At 51.0% G+C, this 21,894-nt stretch overlaps 1 protein-coding gene across 1 annotated transcript; it reads left to right on the top strand.

Moving 5' to 3' along the window:
- Positions 1 to 11,421: 11,421 nt before the first annotated feature.
- Positions 11,422 to 14,475, top strand: LOC123747980 (golgin subfamily A member 6-like protein 25). Its single transcript, XM_069335936.1, has one exon. It carries the CDS (start codon positions 11,422 to 11,424, stop codon positions 14,473 to 14,475), a length of 3,054 nt encoding a protein of 1,017 aa, XP_069192037.1.
- The last annotated feature ends 7,419 nt before the right edge of the window (positions 14,476 to 21,894 follow it).

Below are 21,894 nucleotides of genomic sequence, written 5' to 3'. Positions count from 1 at the left end.
ACGGTAGTTTCACATTAACAATGAAACTAACATTACGATAATTGTGGCGTCAATATTAACGGTAATTACAGTAATTACCCAAGAGACCAACTGGGTTACCAATAACCACCAGAAACCTGAATGACTCTTAATAAGATAAAGACCAGCAATAACAGTGTGAATGATCACGACCACATGACCCAACACGGGACAGAGGAGGTATCAAGGCATCATTGACCTTGTGGCAGGCGGGGAAAACTTCAGTTGGGAGCAAATAATCAATTGAGAGTCCATTTACCAGCCTGGCGGCTTCGACACTAGCGCCATCTATTGGACTGTGGCGGCACGCATCACCACTTACCCACAGAGAATGGGATCCAGTTGACGCTCTTGGTATAGGTTATTTAATTTTCTTGTTGATTGGCTGCTTCTGGACCAATAGCCAGCGACGCTCGGGTAAGGAATTCCCTCCAGATGGCTTCGGTAATTTTGTTACCGAAGGTGTTCTAAAGGTTAATGATTGGCCTGATGTGGTGTAGCGAGGAGACTTGAGGTTGTCTTCTCGCCGGCAGTGTTATCTTGGTCACGCTGGCTACACTTTTATCATGCGAGGAACACACTAGGGGCTCACCATAGCCCGTGCTACTTGCCCCGCTCCTGTGCCAGGTAAGTCCACTACGGGCTCACCATAGCCCGTGCTACTTGCCCCGCTCCTGTGCCAGGTAAGTCCACTACAGGCTCACCATAGCCCGTGCTACTTGCCCCGCTCCTGTGCCAAGTAAGTCCACTACGGGCTCACCATAGCCCGTGCTACTTGCCCCGCTCCTGTGCCAGGTAAGTCCACTACGGGTTCACCATAGCCCGTGCTACTTGCCCCACTCCTGTGCCAGGTAAGTCCACTACGGGCTCACCATAGCCCGTGCTACTTGCCCCGCTCCTGTGCCAGGTAAGTCCACTACGGGCTCACCATAGCCCGTGCTATTTGCCCCGCTCCTGTGCCAGGTAAGTCCACTACGGGCTCACCATAGCCCGTGCTACTTGCCCCGCTCCTGTGCCAGGTAAGTCCACTACGGGCTCACCATAGCCCGTGCTACTTGCCCTGCTCCTGTGCCAGGTAAGTCCACTACGGGCTCACCATAGCCCGTGCTACTTGCCCCGCTCCTGTGCCAGGTAAGTCCACTACGGGCTCACCATAGCCCGTGCTACTTGCCCCGCTCCTGTGCCAGGTAAGTCCACTACGGGCTCACCATAGCCCGTGCTACTTGCCCCGCTCCTGTGCCAGGTAAGTCCACTACGGGCTCACCATAGCCCGTGCTACTTGCCCCGCTCCTGTGCCAGGTAAGTCCACTACGGGCTCACCATAGCCCGTGCTACTTGCCCCGCTCCTGTGCCAGGTAAGTCCACTACGGGCTCACCATAGCCCGTGCTACTTGCCCCGCTCCTGTGCCGGGTAAGTCCACTACGGGCTCACCATAGCCCGTGCTACTTGCCCCGCTCCTGTGCCAGGTAAGTCCACTACGGGCTCACCATAGCCCGTGCTACTTGTCCCGCTCCTGTGCCAGGTAAGGCCACTACGGGCTCACCATAGCCCGTGCTACTTGCCCCGCTCCTGTGCTAGGTAAGTCCACTACGGGCTCACCATAGCCCGTGCTACTTGTCCCGCTCCTGTGCCAGGTAAGTCCACTACGGGCTCACCATAGCCCGTGCTACTTGTCCCGCTCCTGTGCCAGGTAAGTCCACTACGGGCTCACCATAGCCCGTGCTACTTGCCCCGCTCCTGTGGCAGGTAAGTCCACTACGGGCTCACCATAGCCCGTGCTACTTGCCCCGCTCCTGTGGCAGGTAAGTCCACTACGGGCTCACCATAGCCCGTGCTACTTGCCCCGCTACTGTGGCAGGTAAGTCCACTACGGGCTCACCATAGCCCGTGCTACTTGCCCCGCTCCTGTGGCAGGTAAGTCCACTACGGGCTCACCATAGCCCGTGCTACTTGCACCGCTCCTGTGCCAGGTAAGTCCACTACGGGCTCACCATAGCCCGTGCTACTTGCACCGCTCCTGTGCCAGGTAAGTCCACTACGGGCTCACCATAGCCCGTGCTACTTGCCCCGCTCCTGTGCCAGGTAAGTCCACTACGGGCTCACCATAGCCCGTGCTACTTGCCCCGCTCCTGTGCCAGGTAAGTCCACTACGGGCTCACCATAGCCCGTGCTACTTGCCCCGCTCCTGTGCCAGGTAAGTCCACTACGGGCTCACCATAGCCCGTGCTACTTGCAACTTTTAGTTCCGAGTAGCTGAATTTAAAACAACATCACGCATTTGCACGCATACACACACACACACACACACACACACACACACACACACACACACCTTGAGGCTACCTTGAGGTGCTTCCGGGGCTTAGTGTCCCCGCGGCCCGGTCGTCGACCAGGCCTCCTGGTTGCTGGACTGATCAACCAGGCTGTTAGACGCGGCTGCTCGCAGCCTGACGTATGAGTCACAGCCTGGTTGATCAGGTATCCTTTGGAGGTGCTTATCCAGTTCTCTCTTGAACACTGTGAGGGGTTTGCCAGTTATGCCCCTTATGTGTAGTGGAAGCGTGTTGAACAGTCTCGGGCCTCTGATGTTGATAGAGTTCTCTCTCAGAGTACCTGTTGCACCTCTGCTTTTCAACGGGGGTATTCTGCACATCCTGCCATGTCTTCTGGTCTCATGTGGTGTTATTTCTGTGTGCAGGTTTGGGACCAGCCCTTCAATTATTTTCCACGTGTAAATTATTATGTATCTCTCCCGCCTGCGCTCAAGGGAGTACAGATTTAGTCTCTTTAGTCGGTCCCAGTAATTTAGATGTTTTACTGAGTGGATTCTAGCAGTAAAGGATCTCTGCACGCTCTCTAGGTCAGCAATTTCTCCAGCTTTGAAAGGGGCTGTCATTGTGCAGCAGTACTCCACTCTAGATAGCACAAGCGTTTTGAAAAGTATCATCATCGGTATAGCATCTCTAGTGTGAAAAGTTTTTGTTATCCAACCTGTCATTTTTCTTGCAGTTGTGACGGCTACTTTATTGTGTTCTTTAAAGGTAAGGTCTTCCGACATGAGTACACCCAGGTCCTTTACATTGCCTTTTCGTTCTATGTTATGATTTGCCTGCGTTTTGTACGTGGTTCCTGTTTTTATATTTTCAATTTTTCCGTAGCGCATGAGCGCACACACACACATGCCCCACACACACGCACACACACACTATATAGATTGTTCCCAGAAGACATAAACTACGACACAAATCCATTTAAACCTAATCCAAGTCAATCCATCTTCATTACAATATACAAACTAAACTAAGTTCAAATGAACAAAACATAAAAGAGACAAAAGAACACATATAAAACCCGTCCAAACCCTACATATTAAACCATCCTACACTGAAAGGTCAAAAAAAGTTCATACATTAGCTTAAATTATGACCCAATTGGGGCAAAGTTCAGAGCCCAAATCTGTGGACTAAAAAGACTCATTAAAAGGCATTATTATAACTACCACAAAAGCACAAGCTTTTGTTGTTCACATCAAACGTCGCATATTTCGTTATTTCACGTTATTAATTAATTTGTGGATTTTTCATTGCAGTTCCTGTTAATCTATGGAACATTTCACAATAACTAGAGTTTTAATTGTAATTTTATTTTCAAGTTTTTTTTTCAATTATGGCTGGTTCGACAGGGCTATTGCCTAGCGATAGAGCTGGGAGGCAGGATACCAGAGGCCGGATACCAGGTACCACAGACCGGATACCAGGTACCAGAGGCCGGATACTAGGTACTAGAAGCCGGATACTAGGTACTAGAAGCCGGATACCAGGTGCCAGAGGACGGATACCAGGTGCCAGAGGACGGATACCAGGTGCCAGAGGCCGGATACCAGGTACAATAGGCCGGATACAATGTACAATAGGGCGGATACCAGGTACCAGAGGCCGGATACCAGGTACCAGAGGCCGAATACCAGGTACAGAAACCAGGCACCAGAGGAACTGAAAAGGAATAGAACGAGAGGAGACATGATCACGACATACAATATATCAGGAGAACAGAGAGGATTAACAAAAACAGTTTGAAGCATAGGAACTTATACCCTATAATTATGTATCGAGAATTGACCTTTAGTGCCATAGATCATGTGTCAGGAGTACAAATGAGTACAAATAGGCGAGTACAACTAGGTGAGTACACCAAGGCACAGAGTACTAGTGTGCTAGAGCACACTAGTGCCTCTAGCACTAGGCTAGAGGCACCAGGCTAGAGGCACCAGGCTAGAGGCACCAGGCTAGAGACACTAGGCTAGAGGCACCAGGCTAGAGGCCCCAGGCTAGAGGCAGTAGGCAAGAGGCACCACTCTAGAGGCACTAGGCTAGAGGCACTAGGCTAGAGGCACTAGGCTAGAGTCACCAAGCTAGAGGCACTAGACTTGAGGCACCAGGCTAGAGGCACCAGGCTAGAGGCACCAGGCTAGAGGCACCAGGCTAGAGGCACTAGGCAAGAGGCTCCAGGCTAGAGGCACCAGGCTAGAGGCACTAGGCTAGAGGCACCAGGCTAGAGGCACTAGGCTAGAGGCACCAGGCTAGAGGCACTAGGCTAGAGGCACTAGGCAAGAGGCACCACGCTAGAGGCACTAGGCAAGAGGCACCACGCTAGAGGCACTAGACAAGAGGCACTAGACTAGAGGCACCAGGCTAGAGGCACCAGGCTAGAGGCACTAGACTAGAGACACCAGGCTAGAGGCACCAGGCTAGAGACACCAAGCTAGAGGCACCAGGCTAGAGTCACCAGGCTACAGGCACCAGGCTAGAGGCACTAGGCTAGAGGCACCAGGCTACAGACACCAGGCTAGAGGCACTAGGCTAGAGGCACCACGCTAGAGGCACTAGACTAGAGGCACCAGGCTACAGACACCAGGCTAGAGGCACTAGGCTAGAGGCACCACGCTAGAGGCACTAGACTAGAGGCAGCAGGTTAGAGACACCAGGCTAGAGGCACTAGACTAGAGGCACCAGGCTAGAGACACCAGACTAGAGGCACCAGGCTAGAGACACCAAGCTAGAGTCACCAGGCTAGAGGCACCAGGCTGGAGGCACTAGACTAGAGGCACTAGACTAGAGGCCAGGGCTCGTGCCCAACCGTCACGCGAGAGGCAGGCAGGGTGCTCCCCAATAGTCTGTACTCGTCGACAAAACCCAATACCTGAGGCAGGTGAAAATGAGAGAGTTAGTCATGATCAGGACGCGTCTTGGGCGCATTTTCCCACGGCCGCTCACACCTCAAAGGAAGTTGCAATTATCTACCAATATTGCACAATGGACGATGCAGATCATGGTGTCGAATTTATTGAAAATTGCATTTTTCACGCGTGAGCAGGTGAAGGGTAAACAAAAATCCGCTTCTATGGTTTGTGATTTAGTTCAACGTTGTTTTATTTTCCTATTTTCTTATTATTGACAATGTGAGAAAACGGGAAATATTAAGAGGTAGACTTAAATAAATTTGACTATACAGGATTTGGACGGACTGTGACAAGGGGTGGGATAATGAAATAAATTATAATGCCCAAACAATGACCCATATTATAATGTCCATACAAGAATCGTTAGATATTTTAAATATTCTTTCCATGTCAGAACTAATTACATGTGTAATTACATTCGCCTGGGCACTAGTAGACTTGAACCGTTGACCCAAGTGTGTGCGAGGTCAAAGCTCATATATTTACAAATGTGTGAGTGAGTATGCATATATAATGAGTGTGAAGGGAGGGGTTGGTGAGCCATGAGTACAAGTCCTCATTACTCATACCTAAATTACCCGCTTCATAAATATAATTAACTGCCAATTAGCGTCTGGCAGGGGGGGGAGGGGGAGGAATTTGGGGCAAAATATTGAGGCGAATAATACATTAGGCAGCTGTTAGGACGCTGATGCTCACTTGTCTATGATTACAAGCACTCGAGGACCGCCAGGGACACCAATAGTCTCAGGGTGACACAGAGATGTCTGTGTAGCGTGACCTGGTGACTGACAGACGATCTGACAGGCAACAGAACACGTGAACATCGTGTTTTGCCCCGAGGGGCGAGTTTATTGGGCAGCGCCACTCATCCTGTGAGTGGACACACCGCCATAGTGACAGTATTGGCCAGCGTCACTCATCTTGTGAGTGGACACACCGCCATAGTGACAGTATTGGCCAGCGTCACTCATCTTGTGAGTGGACACACCGCCATAGTGACAGTATTGGGCAGCGCCACTCATCCTGTGAGTGGACACACCGCCATAGTGACAGTATTGGGCAGCGTCACTCATCCTGTGAGTGGACACACCGCCATAGTGACAGTATTGGGCAGCGCCACTCATCCTGTGAGTGAACACACCGCCATAGTGACAGTATTGGGCAGCGTCACTCATCCTGTGAGTGTACACACCGCCATAGTGACAGTATTGGGCAGCGTCACTCATCCTGTGAGTGAACACACCGCCATAGTGACAGTATTGGGCAGCGCCACTCATCCTGTGAGTGGACACACCGCCAAAGTGACAGCATTGGGCAGCGCCACTCATCCTGTGAGTGGACACACCGCCAAAGTGACAGCATTGGGCAGCGTCACTCATCCTGTGAGTGGACACACCGCCATAGTGACAGTATTGGGCAGCGCCACTCATCCTGTGAGTGGACACACCGCCATAGTGACAGTATTGGGCAGCGCCACTCATCCTGTGAGTGGACACACCGCCAAAGTGACAGCATTGGGCAGCGCCACTCATCCTGTGAGTGGACACACCGCCAAAGTGACAGCATTGGGCAGCGTCACTCATCCTGTGAGTGGACACACTGCCATAGTGACAGTATTGGCCAGCGCCACTCATCCTGTGAGTGGACACACCGCCATAGTGACAGTATTGGGCAGCGCCACTCATCCTGTGAGTGGACACACCGCCATAGTGACAGTATTGGGCAGCGCCACTCATCCTGTGAGTGGACACACCGCCAAAGTGACAGCATTGGGCAGCGTCACTCATCCTGTGAGTGGACACACCGCCATAGTGACAGTATTGGGCAGCGGCACTCATCCTGTGAGTGGACACACCGCCATAGTGACAGTATTGGGCAGCGTCACTCATCCTGTGAGTGGACACACCGCCATAGTGACGGTATTGGGCAGCGTCACTCATCCTGTGAGTGGACACACCGCCATAGTGACGGTATTGGGCAGCGCCACTCATCCTGTGAGTGGACACACCTCCATAGTGACAGTATTGGGCAGCGTCACTCATCCTGTGAGTGGACACACCGCCATAGTGACAGTATTGGGCAGCGGCAATCATCCTGTGAGTGGACACACCGCCATAGTGACAGTATTGGGCAGCGGCACTCATCCTGTGAGTGGACACACCGCCATAGTGACAGTATTGGGCAGCGGCACTCATCCTGTGAGTGGACACACCGCCATAGTGACAGTATTGGGCAGCGCCACTCATCCAGTGAGTGGACACAACGCCATAGTGACAGTATTGGGCAGCGTCATTCATCCTGTGAGTGGACACACCGCCATAGTGACAGTATTGGGCAGCGCCACTCATCCTGTGAGTGGACACACCGCCATAGTGACAGTATTGGGCAGCGCCACTCATCCTGTGAGTGGACACACCGCCATAGTGACAGTATTGGGCAGCGCCACTCATCCTGTGAGTGGACACACCGCCATAGTGACAGTATTGGCCAGCGCAACTCATCCTGTGAGTGGACACACCGCCATAGTGACAGTATTGGGCAGCGGCACTCATCCTGTGAGTGGACACACCGCCATAGTGACAGTATTGGGCAGCGGCACTCGACCTGTGAGTGGACACACCGCCATAGTGACAGTATTGGGCAGCGTCACTCATCCTGTGAGTGGACACACCGCCATAGTGACAGTATTGGGCAGCGTCACTCATCCTGTGAGTGGACACACCGCCATAGTGACAGTATTGGGCAGCGTCACTCATCCTGTGAGTGTACACACCGCCATAGTGACAGTATTGGGCAGCGTCACTCATCCTGTGAGTGAACACACCGCCATAGTGACAGTATTGGGCAGCGCCACTCATCCTGTGAGTGGACACACCGCCATAGTGACAGTATTGGGCAGCGCCACTCATCCTGTGAGTGGACACACCGCCATAGTGACAGTATTGGGCAGCGCCACTCATCCTGTGAGTGGACACACCGCCATAGTGACAGTATTGGGCAGCGTCTCTCATCCTGTGAGTGGACACACCACCATAGTGACAGTATTGGGCAGCGCCACTCATCCTATGAGTGGACACACCGCCATAGTGACAGTATTGGGCAGCGCTACTCATCCTGTGAGTGGACACACCGCCATAGTGACAGTATTGGGCAGCGCCACTCATCCTGTGAGTGGACACACCGCCATAGTGACAGTATTGGGCAGCGCCACTCATCCTGTGAGCGGACACACCGCCATAGTGACAGTATTGGGCAGCGCCACTCATCCTGTGAGTGGACACACCGCCATAGTGACAGTATTGGGCAGCGCCACTCATCCTGTGGGTGGACACACCGCCATAGTGACAGAATTGGGCAGCGTCACTCATCCTGTGAGTGTACACACCGCCATAGTGACAGTATTGGGCAGCGTCACTCATCCTGTGAGTGAACACACCGCCATAGTGACAGTATTGGGCAGCGCCACTCATCCTGTGAGTGGACACACCGCCATAGTGACAGTATTGGGCAGCGTCACTCATCCTGTGAGTGGACACACCGCCATAGTGATAGTATTGGGCAGCGCCACTCATCCTGTGAGTGGACACACCGCCATAGTGATAGTATTGGGCAGCGCCACTCATCCTGTGAGTGGACACACCGCCATAGTGACAGTATTGGGCAGCGCCACTCATCCTGTGAGTGGACACACCGCCATAGTGATAGTATTGGGCAGCGCCACTCATCCTGTGAGTGGACACACCGCCATAGTGATAGTATTGGGCAGCGCCACTCATCCTGTGAGTGGACACACCGCCATAGTGACAGTATTGGGCAGCGCCACTCATCCTGTGAGTGGTCACACCGCCATAGTGACAGTATTGGGCAGCGCCACTCATCCTGTGAGTGGACACACCGCCATAGTGACAGTATTCGGCAGCGTCACTCATCCTGTGAGTGGACACACCGCCATAGTGACAGTATTGGGCAGCGTCACTCATCTTGTGAGTGGACACACCGCCATAGTGACAGTATTGGGCAGCGCCACTCATCCTGTGAGTGGACACACCGCCATAGTGACAGTATTGGGCGGCGTCACTCATCCTGTGAGTGGACACACCGCCATAGTGACAGTATTGGGCAGCGCCACTCATCCTGTGAGTGGACACACCGCCATAGTGACAGTATTGGGCAGCGTCACTCATCCTGTGAGTGGACATACCGCCATAGTGACAGTATTGGACAGCGCCACTCATCCTGTGAGTGGACACACCGCCATAGTGACAGTATTGGGCAGCGTCACTCATCCTGTGAGTGGACACACCGCCATAGTGACAGTATTGGGCAGCGTCACTCATCCTGTGAGTGGACATACCGCCATAGTGACAGTATTGGACAGCGCCACTCATCTTGTGAGTGGACACACCGCCATAGTGACAGTATTGGGCAGCGCCACTCATCCTGTGAGTGGACACACCGCCATAGCAGCATGTACAACACTCCCCAATAGGAAGAAAACCCGCTGGGTTGTTCGTCCTGTACATTATTCAAGCAAATGGTGTAAAACTTACTTAAGCTACTTCCACGCGGCGATCTAGGAGGATAATATGTTCTGACAAGGTTCACATTCCTGGCAGATGCCTTCATGCAGGTCTGCGTTCAATCCCCGACCGTCCATAAGTGACTAGGCACCATTCTTTCCCCCCGTCCCATTCCAAATCCTTATCCTGAGCCCTTCCAAGGGCTATATAGCCATAATGGCTTGGCGCTTTCACCTGATAACCCCCCCCCCCATCCTGGCGGATGATGCTGCGACCCAGAGAGATGAAGCGAGAAGCAGCATCCTTCCACGGTCTTGGGATTCATCGCGAGCTGAGGGAGATTACTCATCATTCTTAAGTGTGTTTTAGTGTGAAATTATTGGGTTGACTTAGCTCATCACGTCGGTGAGAAGAAGACCCTTGTAGCAGTGCACACTTTTATCCTTAAGTGTGTATTTATGTCGTTAAGTGTGTATTTAGGTCGTTAAGTATGTATTTATATCGTTAAGTATGCATTTATATCGTTAAGTATGCATTTATATCGTTAAGTATGCATTTATATCGTTAAGTATGCATTTATATCGTTAACTACGGACTTGTATTGTTAAACATGCACTTTTCACGATATATTTGTGCACTCTCAACAATATGAGTACACTTATGTCATTAAGCGAGCATATATATCGTCAGCGAGTACTTAAATAATTTAGGAGACCGTTATATTCTTACGTGGGCACTTATATCCTTAATGAGTATCTCTACGTGAGCATTTATATTATTTAAGTGAGCTACTTATATCGTTAAGTGAGCCACTTATATTGTTAAGGGAGCCACTTATATTGTTAAGTGAGCCAATAATATCGTTAAGCGAGCCAATAATATCGTTAAGTGAGCCAATAATATCGTTAAGTGAGCCAATAATATTGTTAAACGAGCCAATAATATCGTTAAGCGAGCCAATAATATCGTTAAGCGAGCCAATAATATCGTTAAGCGAGCCAATAATATCGTTAAGCGAGCCAATAATATCGTTAAGCGAGCCAATAATATCGTTAAGTGAGCCAATAATATTGTTAAACGAGCCAATAATATCGTTAAGGGAGCCAATATTATAGTTAAGCGGGCCAATAACATCGTTAAGCGGGCCAATAACATTGTTGAGCGAGCTAACAATATTAGCTCGCGAGCACTTATCGTCAAGCTCTCAAGCGTTAATCGTTGAGGGAGACAATAATATCATTGAGCGAGCTACGTTAAGCGAGCCAATAATATTGTTAAACGAGCCAATAATATCGTTAAACGAGCCAATAATATCGTTAAGCGAGCCAATAATATCGTTAAGCGAGCCAATAATATCGTTATTATTAGCTCGTATTATCGTACATTATACTATATAATACATAATGTATGATAATACAAGTTTCACAGTACATAATCTATGATAATACAGGTTACACATTACACAACACAAAATACATAATGTATGATAATACACACGTATAAGCCCCACATACTTAGCAAGCTTTTAAGAATGAAAACAACGTCCTTAATTAAGACCAGGCGAGGATAAAACACTTAGAAGCACTACCACAGCATGGGAGCGGGGCAAGCACTTAATGTGGGAGCAGGACAAGCGCTTAATGTGGGAGCGGGGCAAGCGCTTAATGTGGGAGCAGGACAAGCTCTTAATGTGGGAGCAGGACAAGCGCTTAATGTGGGAGCAGGACAAGCTCTTAATGTGGGAGCAGGACAAGCACTTAATGTGGGAGCAGGACAAGCGCTTAATGTGGGAGCAGGACAAGCACTTAATGTGGGAGCAGGACAAGCTCTTAATGTGGGAGCGGGGCAAGCGCTTAATGTGGGAGCAGGACAAGCACTTAATGTGGGAGCAGGACAAGCTCTTAATGTGGGAGCAGGGCAAGCGCTTAATGTGGGAGCAGGGCAAGCGCTTAATGTGGGAGCAGGACAAGCTCTTAATGTGGGAGCGGGGCAAGCGCTTAATGTGGGAGCAGGACAAGCTCTTAATGTGGGAGCAGGGCAAGCGCTTAATGTGGGAGCAGGACAAGCTCTTAATGTGGGAGCAGGACAAGCGCTTAATGTGGGAGCAGGACAAGCTCTTAATGTGGGAGCAGGACAAGCACTTAATGTGGGAGCAGGACAAGCGCTTAATGTGGGAGCAGGACAAGCTCTTAATGTGGGAGCTGGACAAGTACTTAATGTGGGAGCAGGGCAAGCGCTTAATGTGGGAGCAGGACAAGCGCTTAATGTGGGAGCAGGACAAGCTCTTAATGTGGGAGCAGGACAAGCACTTAATGTGGGAGCAGGACAAGTGCTTAATGTGGGAGCGGGACAAGCGCTTAATGTGGGAGCAGGGCAAGCACTTAATGTGGGAGCAGGGCAAGCGCTTAATGTGGGAGCAGGACAAGCGCTTAATGTGGGAGCGGGACAAGCGCTTAATGTGGGAGCGGGACAAGTGCTTAATGTGGGAGCAGGGCAAGCACTTAATGTGGGAGCAGGGCAAGCGCTTAATGTGGGAGCAGGACAAGCGCTTAATGTGGGAGCAGGACAAGCACTTAATGTGGGAGCAGGGCAAGCGCTTAATGTGGGAGCGGGGCAAGCGCTTAATGTGGGAGTGGGGCAAGCGCTTAATGTGGGAGCGGGACAAGCGCTTAATGTGGGAGCGGGACAAGTGCTTAATGTGGGAGCGGGACAAGTGCTTAATGTGGGAGCAGGACAAGCGCTTAATGTGGGAGCGGGGCAAGCGCTTAATGTGGGAGCAGGACAAGCGCTTAATGTGGGAGCAGGGCAAGCGCTTAATGTGGGAGCGGGACAAGTGCTTAATGTGGGAGCGGGACAAGCGCTTAATGTGGGAGCAGGGCAAGCACTTAATGTGGGAGCAGGGCAAGCGCTTAATGTGGGAGCAGGACAAGCGCTTAATGTGGGAGCGGGACAAGCGCTTAATGTGGGAGCGGGACAAGTGCTTAATGTGGGAGCAGGGCAAGCACTTAATGTGGGAGCAGGGCAAGCGCTTAATGTGGGAGCAGGACAAGCGCTTAATGTGGGAGCAGGACAAGCACTTAATGTGGGAGCAGGGCAAGCGCTTAATGTGGGAGCGGGGCAAGCACTTAATGTGGGAGCAGGGCAAGCGCTTAATGTGGGAGCAGGACAAGCGCTTAATGTGGGAGCAGGACAAGCACTTAATGTGGGAGCAGGGCAAGCGCTTAATGTGGGAGCGGGGCAAGCACTTAATGTGGAAGCGGGTCAAGCGCTTAATGTGGGAGCGGGGCAAGCGCTTAATGTGGGAGCGGGTCAAGCGCTTAATGTGGGAGCAGGGCAAGCGCTTAATGTGGGAGCTGGACAAGCGCTTAATGTGGGAGCAGGGCAAGCGCTTAATGTGGGAGCTGGACAAGCGCTTAATGTGGGAGCAGGACAAGCGCTTAATGTGGGAGCAGGACAAGCGCTTAATGTGGGAGCGAGGCAAGCGCTTAATGTGGGAGCAGGACAAGCGCTTAATGTGGGAGCGAGGCAAGCGCTTAATGTGGGAGCAGGACAAGTGCTTAATGTGGGAGCAGGACAAGTGCTTAATGTGGGAGCGGGGCAAGCGCTTAATGTGGGAGCGGGGCAAGCGCTTAATGTGGGAGCAGGACAAGCGCTTAATGTGGGAGCAGGACAAGCGCTTAATGTGGGAGCAGGACAAGTGCTTAATGTGGGAGCGGGGCAAGCGCTTAATGTGGGAGCGGGGCAAGCGCTTAATGTGGGAGCAGGACAAGCGCTTAATGTGGGAGCGGGGCAAGCGCTTGATGTGGGAGCGGGGCAAGCGCTTAATGTGGGAGCAGGGCAAGCGCTTAATGTGGGAGCGAGGCAAGCGCTTAATGTGGGAGCTGGACAAGCGCTTAATGTGGGAGCGGGGCAAGCGCTTAATGTGGGAGCGAGGCAAGCGCTTAATGTGGGAGCAGGACAAGTGCTTAATGTGGGAGCGAGGCAAGCGCTTAATGTGGGAGCGGGGCAAGCGCTTAATGTGGGAGCGGGGCAAGCGCTTAATGTGGGAGCAGGACAAGCGCTTAATGTGGGAGCGGGGCAAGCGCTTAATGTGGGAGCGGGGCAAGCGCTTAATGTGGGAGCGAGGCAAGCGCTTAATGTGGGAGCGAGGCAAGCGCTTAATGTGGGAGCGAGGCAAGCACTTAATGTGGGAGCAGGACAAGCGCTTAATGTGGGAGCGGGGCAAGCGCTTAATGTGGGAGCAGGACAAGCGCTTAATGTGGGAGCGGGGCAAGCGCTTAATGTGGGAGCGAGGCAAGCGCTTAATGTGGGAGCGAGGCAAGCGCTTAATGTGGGAGCGAGGCAAGCGCTTAATGTGGGAGCAGGACAAGCGCTTAATGTGGGAGCGGGGCAAGCGCTTAATGTGGGAGCGAGGCAAGCGCTTAATGTGGGAGCGGGGCAAGCGCTTAATGTGGGAGCGAGGCAAGCGCTTAATGTGGGAGCGAGGCAAGCGCTTAATGTGGGAGCAGGGCAAGCACTTAATGTGGGAGCGAGGCAAGCGCTTAATGTGGGAGCGAGGCAAGCGCTTAATGTGGGAGCGGGGCAAGCGCTTAATGTGGGAGCGAGGCAAGCGCTTAATGTGGGAGCAGGACAAGCGCTTATTGTGGGAGCGGGGCAAGCGCTTAATGAGGGAAAAAATCCCAGGATTAAGATAGTAGATGTGTTGTCTTGAAGGCTGTCTGAGAATGTGTGGGAGAGAGAGAGAGAGAGAGAGAGAGAGAGAGAGAGAGAGAGAGAGAGAGAGAGAGAGAGAGAGAGAGAGAGAGAGAGAGAGAGAGAGAGAGAGAGAGAGAGAGAGAGAGAGAGAGAGAGAGAGAGAGAAAGAGAGAGAGAGAATCATCAATATTATCAACACTAATCTACATCAACTTTATTCTTAAATTCATCACCATCACTTTTCATCATCACAATCCATGTTATCATCACATTCACTGTTATCATTACAATCACTTATCACTACAATCAACAAATTCACAACCACAAATTCTATTATCAACTTCTCTGTTATTACCACCATCGTTGCAACCATTAATGGTGTCACCATATCACTATTACCATCATCAACACCATCACCATGGACAGAAAGCACAGTGTCACAGTGAGAGAGGAGGTTTCAAGCTGGAGAAGTGTAACAAGCCGGGTCCCACAAGGCTCTATCCTGGGACCACTCCTGTTCCTAATTGATGCGAACGACCTACCAAACGGAGTGAGTTCGTACATGTTGGTACTTGCACAGACGCAAAGCTGATGAATGTAAACACAGAGGAGAGTTGCTGGAAGTAATAAAACCATTACAAACTCCAGTAATCAAATGGTTGTTGGAATTCAGTCCCAGCAAGTGTAAGGTAATGAAGATATCGCTAAGTTTGATATCGTTTAATAGACCTTATTAAAGGATAGTCTAATAAGACTATCAGGTCTTAGGTCTACAAGGATAGTCCTACATCTACAAGGTCTACAAGGATAGTCCTACATCTACAAGGTCTACAAGGATAGTCCTACATCTACAAGGTCTACAAGGATAGTCCTACATCTACAAGGTCTACAAGGATAGTCCTACATCTACAAGGTCTACAAGGATAGTCCTACATCTACAAGGTCTACAAGGATAGTCCTACATCTACAAGGTCTACAAGGATAGTCCTACATCTACAAGGTCTACAAGGATAGTCCTACATCTACAAGGTCTACAAGGATAGTCCTACATCTACAAGGTCTACAAGGATAGTCCTACATCTACAAGGTCTACAAGGATAGTCCTACATCTACAAGGTCTACAAGGATAGTCCTACATCTACAAGGTCTACAAGGATAGTCCTACATCTACAAGGTCTACAAGGATAGTCCTACATCTACAAGGTCTACAAGGATAGTCCTACATCTACAAGGTCTACAAGGATAGTCCTACATCTACAAGGTCTACAAGGATAGTCTCTTCAAATTGTGAGAAATTAAGACAAGAGGACACAAGTGGAAGCCGAAAACACAAACAATTGAACAAGAGACTTGAGGAAGTACTCGAACCCTGTACAGGTGACCAACTAGTGGAATACAGTGGCATAAGTTGTGGAAGCCACCTCCATCCACAGCTTTAACACCAGACCCAAACAAGAATTGGAACGTCAAAATAGTTAAGTTGTAATGCAAGAGACACACACAAGACCAGAAGGCGGGGTATGAAGAGCTAGAGCTCCACCCCCGTAGGCACTCTGAGGTACGTCCCCCCACCAACAAACTCCTAGAACTAAGCCTCTTAATTTAGAAAAGAACGATGAAAACACGGACAAAAATAAGCTAAGATATGAGGTGGAAAGATAGCCGAATAAACGACGTGAGAAAGAGATAGAGAGAGAGAAAGAGAAGAGCTGGAGACAAAAAAATATAAAGCCGATAATCGTGATTAAATAGGGGATAGATCACGACCAAATACGTGGTGACGTGAAGCCTTATCTGGCCCCCTGACTTAAGGCCAATTCTCTCCGCCTTGTTTGGGTCTGTCTTCAATACACCCATTGAATAGTTGGGTGATTTGTTGCGCCACAAATATACTAGATGAGGCAGGTCAACTTCCAGCTATCCCGCCCCCACCCCCCTTACTCCAGACCCGCCCTCTGACACTCCATCTCCCTCCCTCCCTCTCTCCCTCTCTCCCTCTCTCCCTCTCTACCTCCCTCCCTCTCTCCCTCCCTCAGCCCTCCTCACTCCCTCACAAAACCAGCCCGTCTAAGGTTCCCCAACGTCAAGAAACTGTCGTGCTAAAGTGCCCTTATCCTAACCTACCAGAGGACCCAAAATAGAAAACGGGACAGTAGGTTAATTTCGCGAGCCGCTTCCATTTTCTAGTACGACGATTGTTGGGACTTAGGTGGAGTATACGTCGAAATGCGACGTTCTATTAGGAGGGCGGGTTGCCCCATTACCCCCGCCCCCATCCTTCCCTTGCCCCACAGCGCCTCCCCCATCCTTCCCTTGCCCCACAGCGCCTCCCCCATCCTCCCCTTGCCCCACAGCGCCTCCCCCATCCTTCCCTTGCCCCCACAGCGCCTGCCCCATCCTTCCCTTGCCCCCACAGCGCCTGCCCCATCCTTCCCTTGCCCCACAGCGCCTCCCCCATCCTCCCCTTGCCCCACAGCGCCTCCCCCATCCTTCCCTTGCCCCCACAGCGCCTCCCCCATGCTTCCCTTGCCCCACAGCGCCTGCCCCATCCTTCCCTTGCCCCACAGCGCCTCCCCCGTCCTCCCCTTGCCCCACAGCGCCTCCCCCATCCTTCCCTTGCCCCACAGCGCCTCCCCCATCCTCCCCTTGCCCCACAGCGCCTCCCCCATCCTCCCCTTGCCTCACAGCGCCTCCCCCATCCTTTCCTTGCCCCACAGCGCCTCCCCCATCCTTCCCTTGCCCCACAGCGCCTCCCCCATCCTCCCCTTGCCCCACAGCGCCTCCCCCATCCTTCCCTTGCCCCACAGCGCCTCCCCCATCCTTCCCTTGCCCCACAGCGCCTCCCCCATCCTCCCCTTGCCCCACAGCGCCTCCCCCATCCTTCCCTTGCCCCACAGCGCCTCCCCCATCCTTCCCTTGCCCCACAGCGCCTCCCCCATAATTCCCTTGCCCCACAGCGCCTCCCCCATCCTTCCCTTGCCCCACAGCGCCTCCCCCATCCTTCCCTTGCCCCACAGCGCCTCCCCCATAATTCCCTTGCCCCACAGCGCCTCCCCCATCCTTCCCTTGCCCCACAGCGCCTCCCCCATCCTTCCCTTGCCCCACAGCGCCTCCCCCATAATTCCCTTGCCCCACAGCGCCTCCCCCATCCTTCCCTTGCCCCACAGCGCCTCCCCCATCATTCCCTTGCCCCACAGCGCCTCCCCCATCCTTCCCTTGCCCCACAGCGCCTCCCCCATAATTCCCTTGCCCCACAGCGCCTCCCCCATCCTTCCCTTGCCCCACAGCGCCTCCCCCATCATTCCCTTGCCCCACAGCGCCTCCCCCATCCTTCCCTTGCCCCACAGCGCCTCCCCCATCATTCCCTTGCCTCACAGCGCCTCCCCCATCCTTCCCTTGCCCCACAGCGCCTCCCCCATTCTCCCCTTGCCCCACAACGCCTCCCCCATCCTCCCCTTGCCCCACAGCGCCTGCCCCAAGTTTACCAGACATCCGGCGTGTTATGGAGTGCGCGATATACCGATTCCCCTAACTTAGTCTGCTGACAAAAGCCTCCTGCAACGGCAGCCATCACTTCCCCTCCCTCCTGCTTCTCTCTCCCTCCCTCTACCTCACGCCCCCCCCCTCCCTCCCTCCCTCTCCCTCTCCCTCTCTCTCTCTCTTCTCTCTCTCTTGCTATGATTCCCTCTCACTTTGTCACTAGCCTCCCTCCCTCGGGGTGAGCCTTTGGTCAGTGAGTGTCTACCTGCCCTCTAGGCAGGTAGACACTCACAACATTTACGGGCTACTCATGCCCGTGCCACCTCTTGGGTGGCTTAATTTGTTATCAATCATCCCCACAAAAGCCTACTTACTCACATACTCACAACCCTAATCATATTTTAATTCGTCTTAGCAACAGAGCTGCACAGCGTTAAGTGTATTGTGGTAGAGTGAGAGACAGCAGTGGCTGTGGAACTAGTAATATTTACAATACAATAGTGGTACTGCGTTTTGTTCCTTCAAGAAGTGAGAATATTGCACACAGAAATCACAATAGTGTGATGCATCAAATGAACAAATCTACAAGGGCCGTGACGAGGATTCGAACCTACGTCCGGGAGCATCCCAGACTCAGTCGATAAAGGCAGCGTCTGGGATGATCTCGGACGTTGGTTCGAATCCTCGTCACGGCCCTTGTGAATTTGTTCATTAGTGAGAACATTCCTGGAGCATGCTAAGGGGTGTGCAAGAAAGATTTGGGATAATATAATATTGTTTAATCATGTATGAGTAATATCTTCATAGATGCTTGGGGCTAGTCTCACTCAACTTTGAGGGGGGAATGGTCTTGGGTAGGGTGTAGACATAGGCTCATCGTGGCCAGCTCCAGTGCCACACTTTACAAAATATAAAGGCCCTTTAGCCCCCCCGCCCCCCTTCCCACCCATTTCATGAAGTCTGAAATGAAATCAAAGATGTGTTTTCCAGTGTTTTGAAGCTACTCCCGCCGTTTACCCGCACATTTCATGATGCACTTGAAAACAATGAACTGAATTAATTCGGAAAACAGTGATGGAGATAATGAGTAGTGAAGATGGTTATGACAATGACAATAATGCATTCAGTGAAGATAGTATGTAGTGAACATTAGTATGTAGTGAACATAGTATGTAGTGAACATAGTATGTAGTGAACATAGTATGTAGTGAACATAGTATGTAGTGAACGTAGTATGTAGTGAACATAGTATGTAGTGAACATTAGTATGTAGTGAACATAGTATGTTGTGAACATAGTATGTTGTGAACATAGTATGTAGTGAACATAGTATGTAGTGAACATAGTATGTAGTGAACATAGTATGTAGTGAACATAGTATGTAGTGAACATAGTATGTAGTGAACATAGTATGTAGTGAACATAGTATGTAGTGAACATAGTATGTAGTGAACATTAGTATGTAGTGAACATAGTATGTAGTGAACATAGTATGTAGTGAACATAGTATGTAGTGAACATAGTATGTAGTGAACATTAGTATGTAGTGAACGTAGTATGTAGTGAACATAGTATGTAGTGAACATAGTATGTAGTGAACGTAGTATGTAGTGAACATAGTATGTAGTGAACATAGTATGTAGTGAACGTAGTATGTAGTGAACATAGTATGTAGTGAACATAGTATGTAGTGAACGTAGTATGTAGTGGAGATGGAAGATTACGAGAGGGGGAAGCCGGGAAAGTTGATGGGAGAGAAGTAGTGTAAAATGCGACTGTGATGAAGAGTTTGGGGGTTTTTGCGACGCTTCGTCTTGGTCGCAAATATTTTTCGGTGTTCGGGCGGTGCTCAGTCTCAGTCGACGGAGAATGTTTAGAAGCCTCGACGATGCTTCGTCGAAGGCTTATATTTTTAATAAACTTCTGCGGCACATGGTTGTAGTCGGCAAATATTTTTCTGTGTCTATTCAAAGATTGCTGACTTATACCAAATAATTTTCAGGGTATAGTTTATGATTCATTAATAGTACCATCCATGTTTCAGGGACTAATTAAAGATTGCTCATTGAACATAAGAATTAAAGAAATTGCAGAATGTCTATTAGCCCAGCGTCACTTGGTATGAACAAGCCACTGGGAACTACTCTTTCACCCCTGGCAAAAAGATATCCAGAGACATTGCAGTAGCCATACACAGACTCAGACTTGGTTACAAGTGCTGCTGGGAGGTAATGAACCCAATAGTTAAAGAGTGTCATATCTGTGGAACAGAAGCAGAGGCGCCACTATTGCACTACTTACTGGAATGTGAAGCTACTGAAGCCCTGCGCATCAAACTCAACATTAATCCAACGACAGCAGCTGCATTACATGCACATTCCACAGCCACTACAATGATTAGATAAGCAGTTGAAGAATGGGACTCACTAGTGAACATTCTACACCAACATCCGCCATCATGACAATGTTATTAAAACAAGACTAAAACCAGTGCACTAAATCAGAAGCGGAAAAGAAACAGGGAAAAAGGAGGAAACCCCACCTCCATTTATAACTTTGACCCCAATTATCACAGTAACAAGGTTATCGCGAATAACCGAACTCAATTACGGGCTCACCATAGCCGGTGCTACATGGACACTTCGTTCTGAGTTGCTAAATCTAAAACAACAACAACGACAACCCGAGGAGGAAGGAACGAAGTAGGAAGAGGAAGAGAAATGAGAGATATGAAGGGACATGCACAGACCTGGGAACCGCTGGATACCCCTCTAGTTCTTTGTAGAGCACAGGAGAGGGTGTATAGCACAAGGTGTAGAGCACAGGGTGTAGACCACAGTGTAGACCACAGGGTGTAGACCACAGAGTGTAGACCACAAGGTGTGGACCACAGGGTGTAGACCACAGGGTGTAGACCACAGGGTGTAGACCACAGGGTGTAGACCACAGGTTGTAGACCACAGTGTAGACCACAGGTTGTAGAGCACAGGGTGTAGACCACAGGGTGTGGACCACAGGGTGTAGACCACATGGTGTAGACCACAGGGTGTAGACCACAGGGTGTAGACCATAGGGTGTAGACCACAGTGTAGACCACAGGTTGTAGAGCACAGGGTGTAGACCACAGTGTAGACCACAGGTTGTAGAGCACAGGGTGTAGACCACAGGGTGTGGACCACAGGGTGTAGACCACATGGTGTAGACCACAGGGTGTAGACCACAGGGTGTAGACCATAGGGTGTAGACCACAGTGTAGACCACAGGTTGTAGAGCACAGGGTGTAGACCACAGTGTAGACCACAGGTTGTAGACCACAGTGTAGACCACAGGTTGTAGAGCACAGGGTGTAGACCACAGGGTGTGGACCACAGGGTGTAGACCACAGGGTGTAGACCACAGGGTGTAGACCATAGGGTGTAGACCACAGGGTGTAGACCATAGGGTGTAGACCACAGTGTAGACCACAGGTTGTAGAGCACAGGGTGTAGACCACAGTGTAGACCACAGGTTGTAGACCACAGTGTAGACCACAGGTTGTAGAGCACAGGGTGTAGACCACAGGGTGTGGACCACAGGGTGTAGACCACATGGTGTAGACCACAGGGTGTGGACCACAGGGTGTAGACCACATGGTGTAGACCACAGGGTGTGGACCACAGGGTGTAGACCACAGGGTGTAGACCACAGGGTGTAGACCACAGGGTGTGGACCACAGGGTGTAGACCACAGAGTGTAGACCACAGGGTGTAGACCACAGGGTGTAGATCACAGGGTGTAGACCCCAGGGTGTAGACCACAGGGTGTAGACCACAGTGTAGACCACAGTGTAGACCACAGGGTGTAGACCACAGGGTGTAGACCACATGGTGTAGACCACAGGGTGTAGACCACAGGGTGTAGACCACATGGTGTAGACCACAGGGTGTAGACCCCAGGGT

Source organism: Procambarus clarkii, chromosome 4, assembly GCF_040958095.1.
Source record: "Procambarus clarkii isolate CNS0578487 chromosome 4, FALCON_Pclarkii_2.0, whole genome shotgun sequence".
In the NCBI taxonomy this organism is placed as follows: Eukaryota; Metazoa; Arthropoda; class Malacostraca; order Decapoda; family Cambaridae; genus Procambarus; species Procambarus clarkii.
This window is presented reverse-complemented; position numbering and strand designations above follow the sequence as displayed.

Coding starts and splice junctions, on each gene's coding strand:
- LOC123747980 (XM_069335936.1), top strand. CDS start 11,422: ATGTGGGAGCGGGGCAAGCGCTTAATGTGGGAGCAGGACAAGCTCTTA.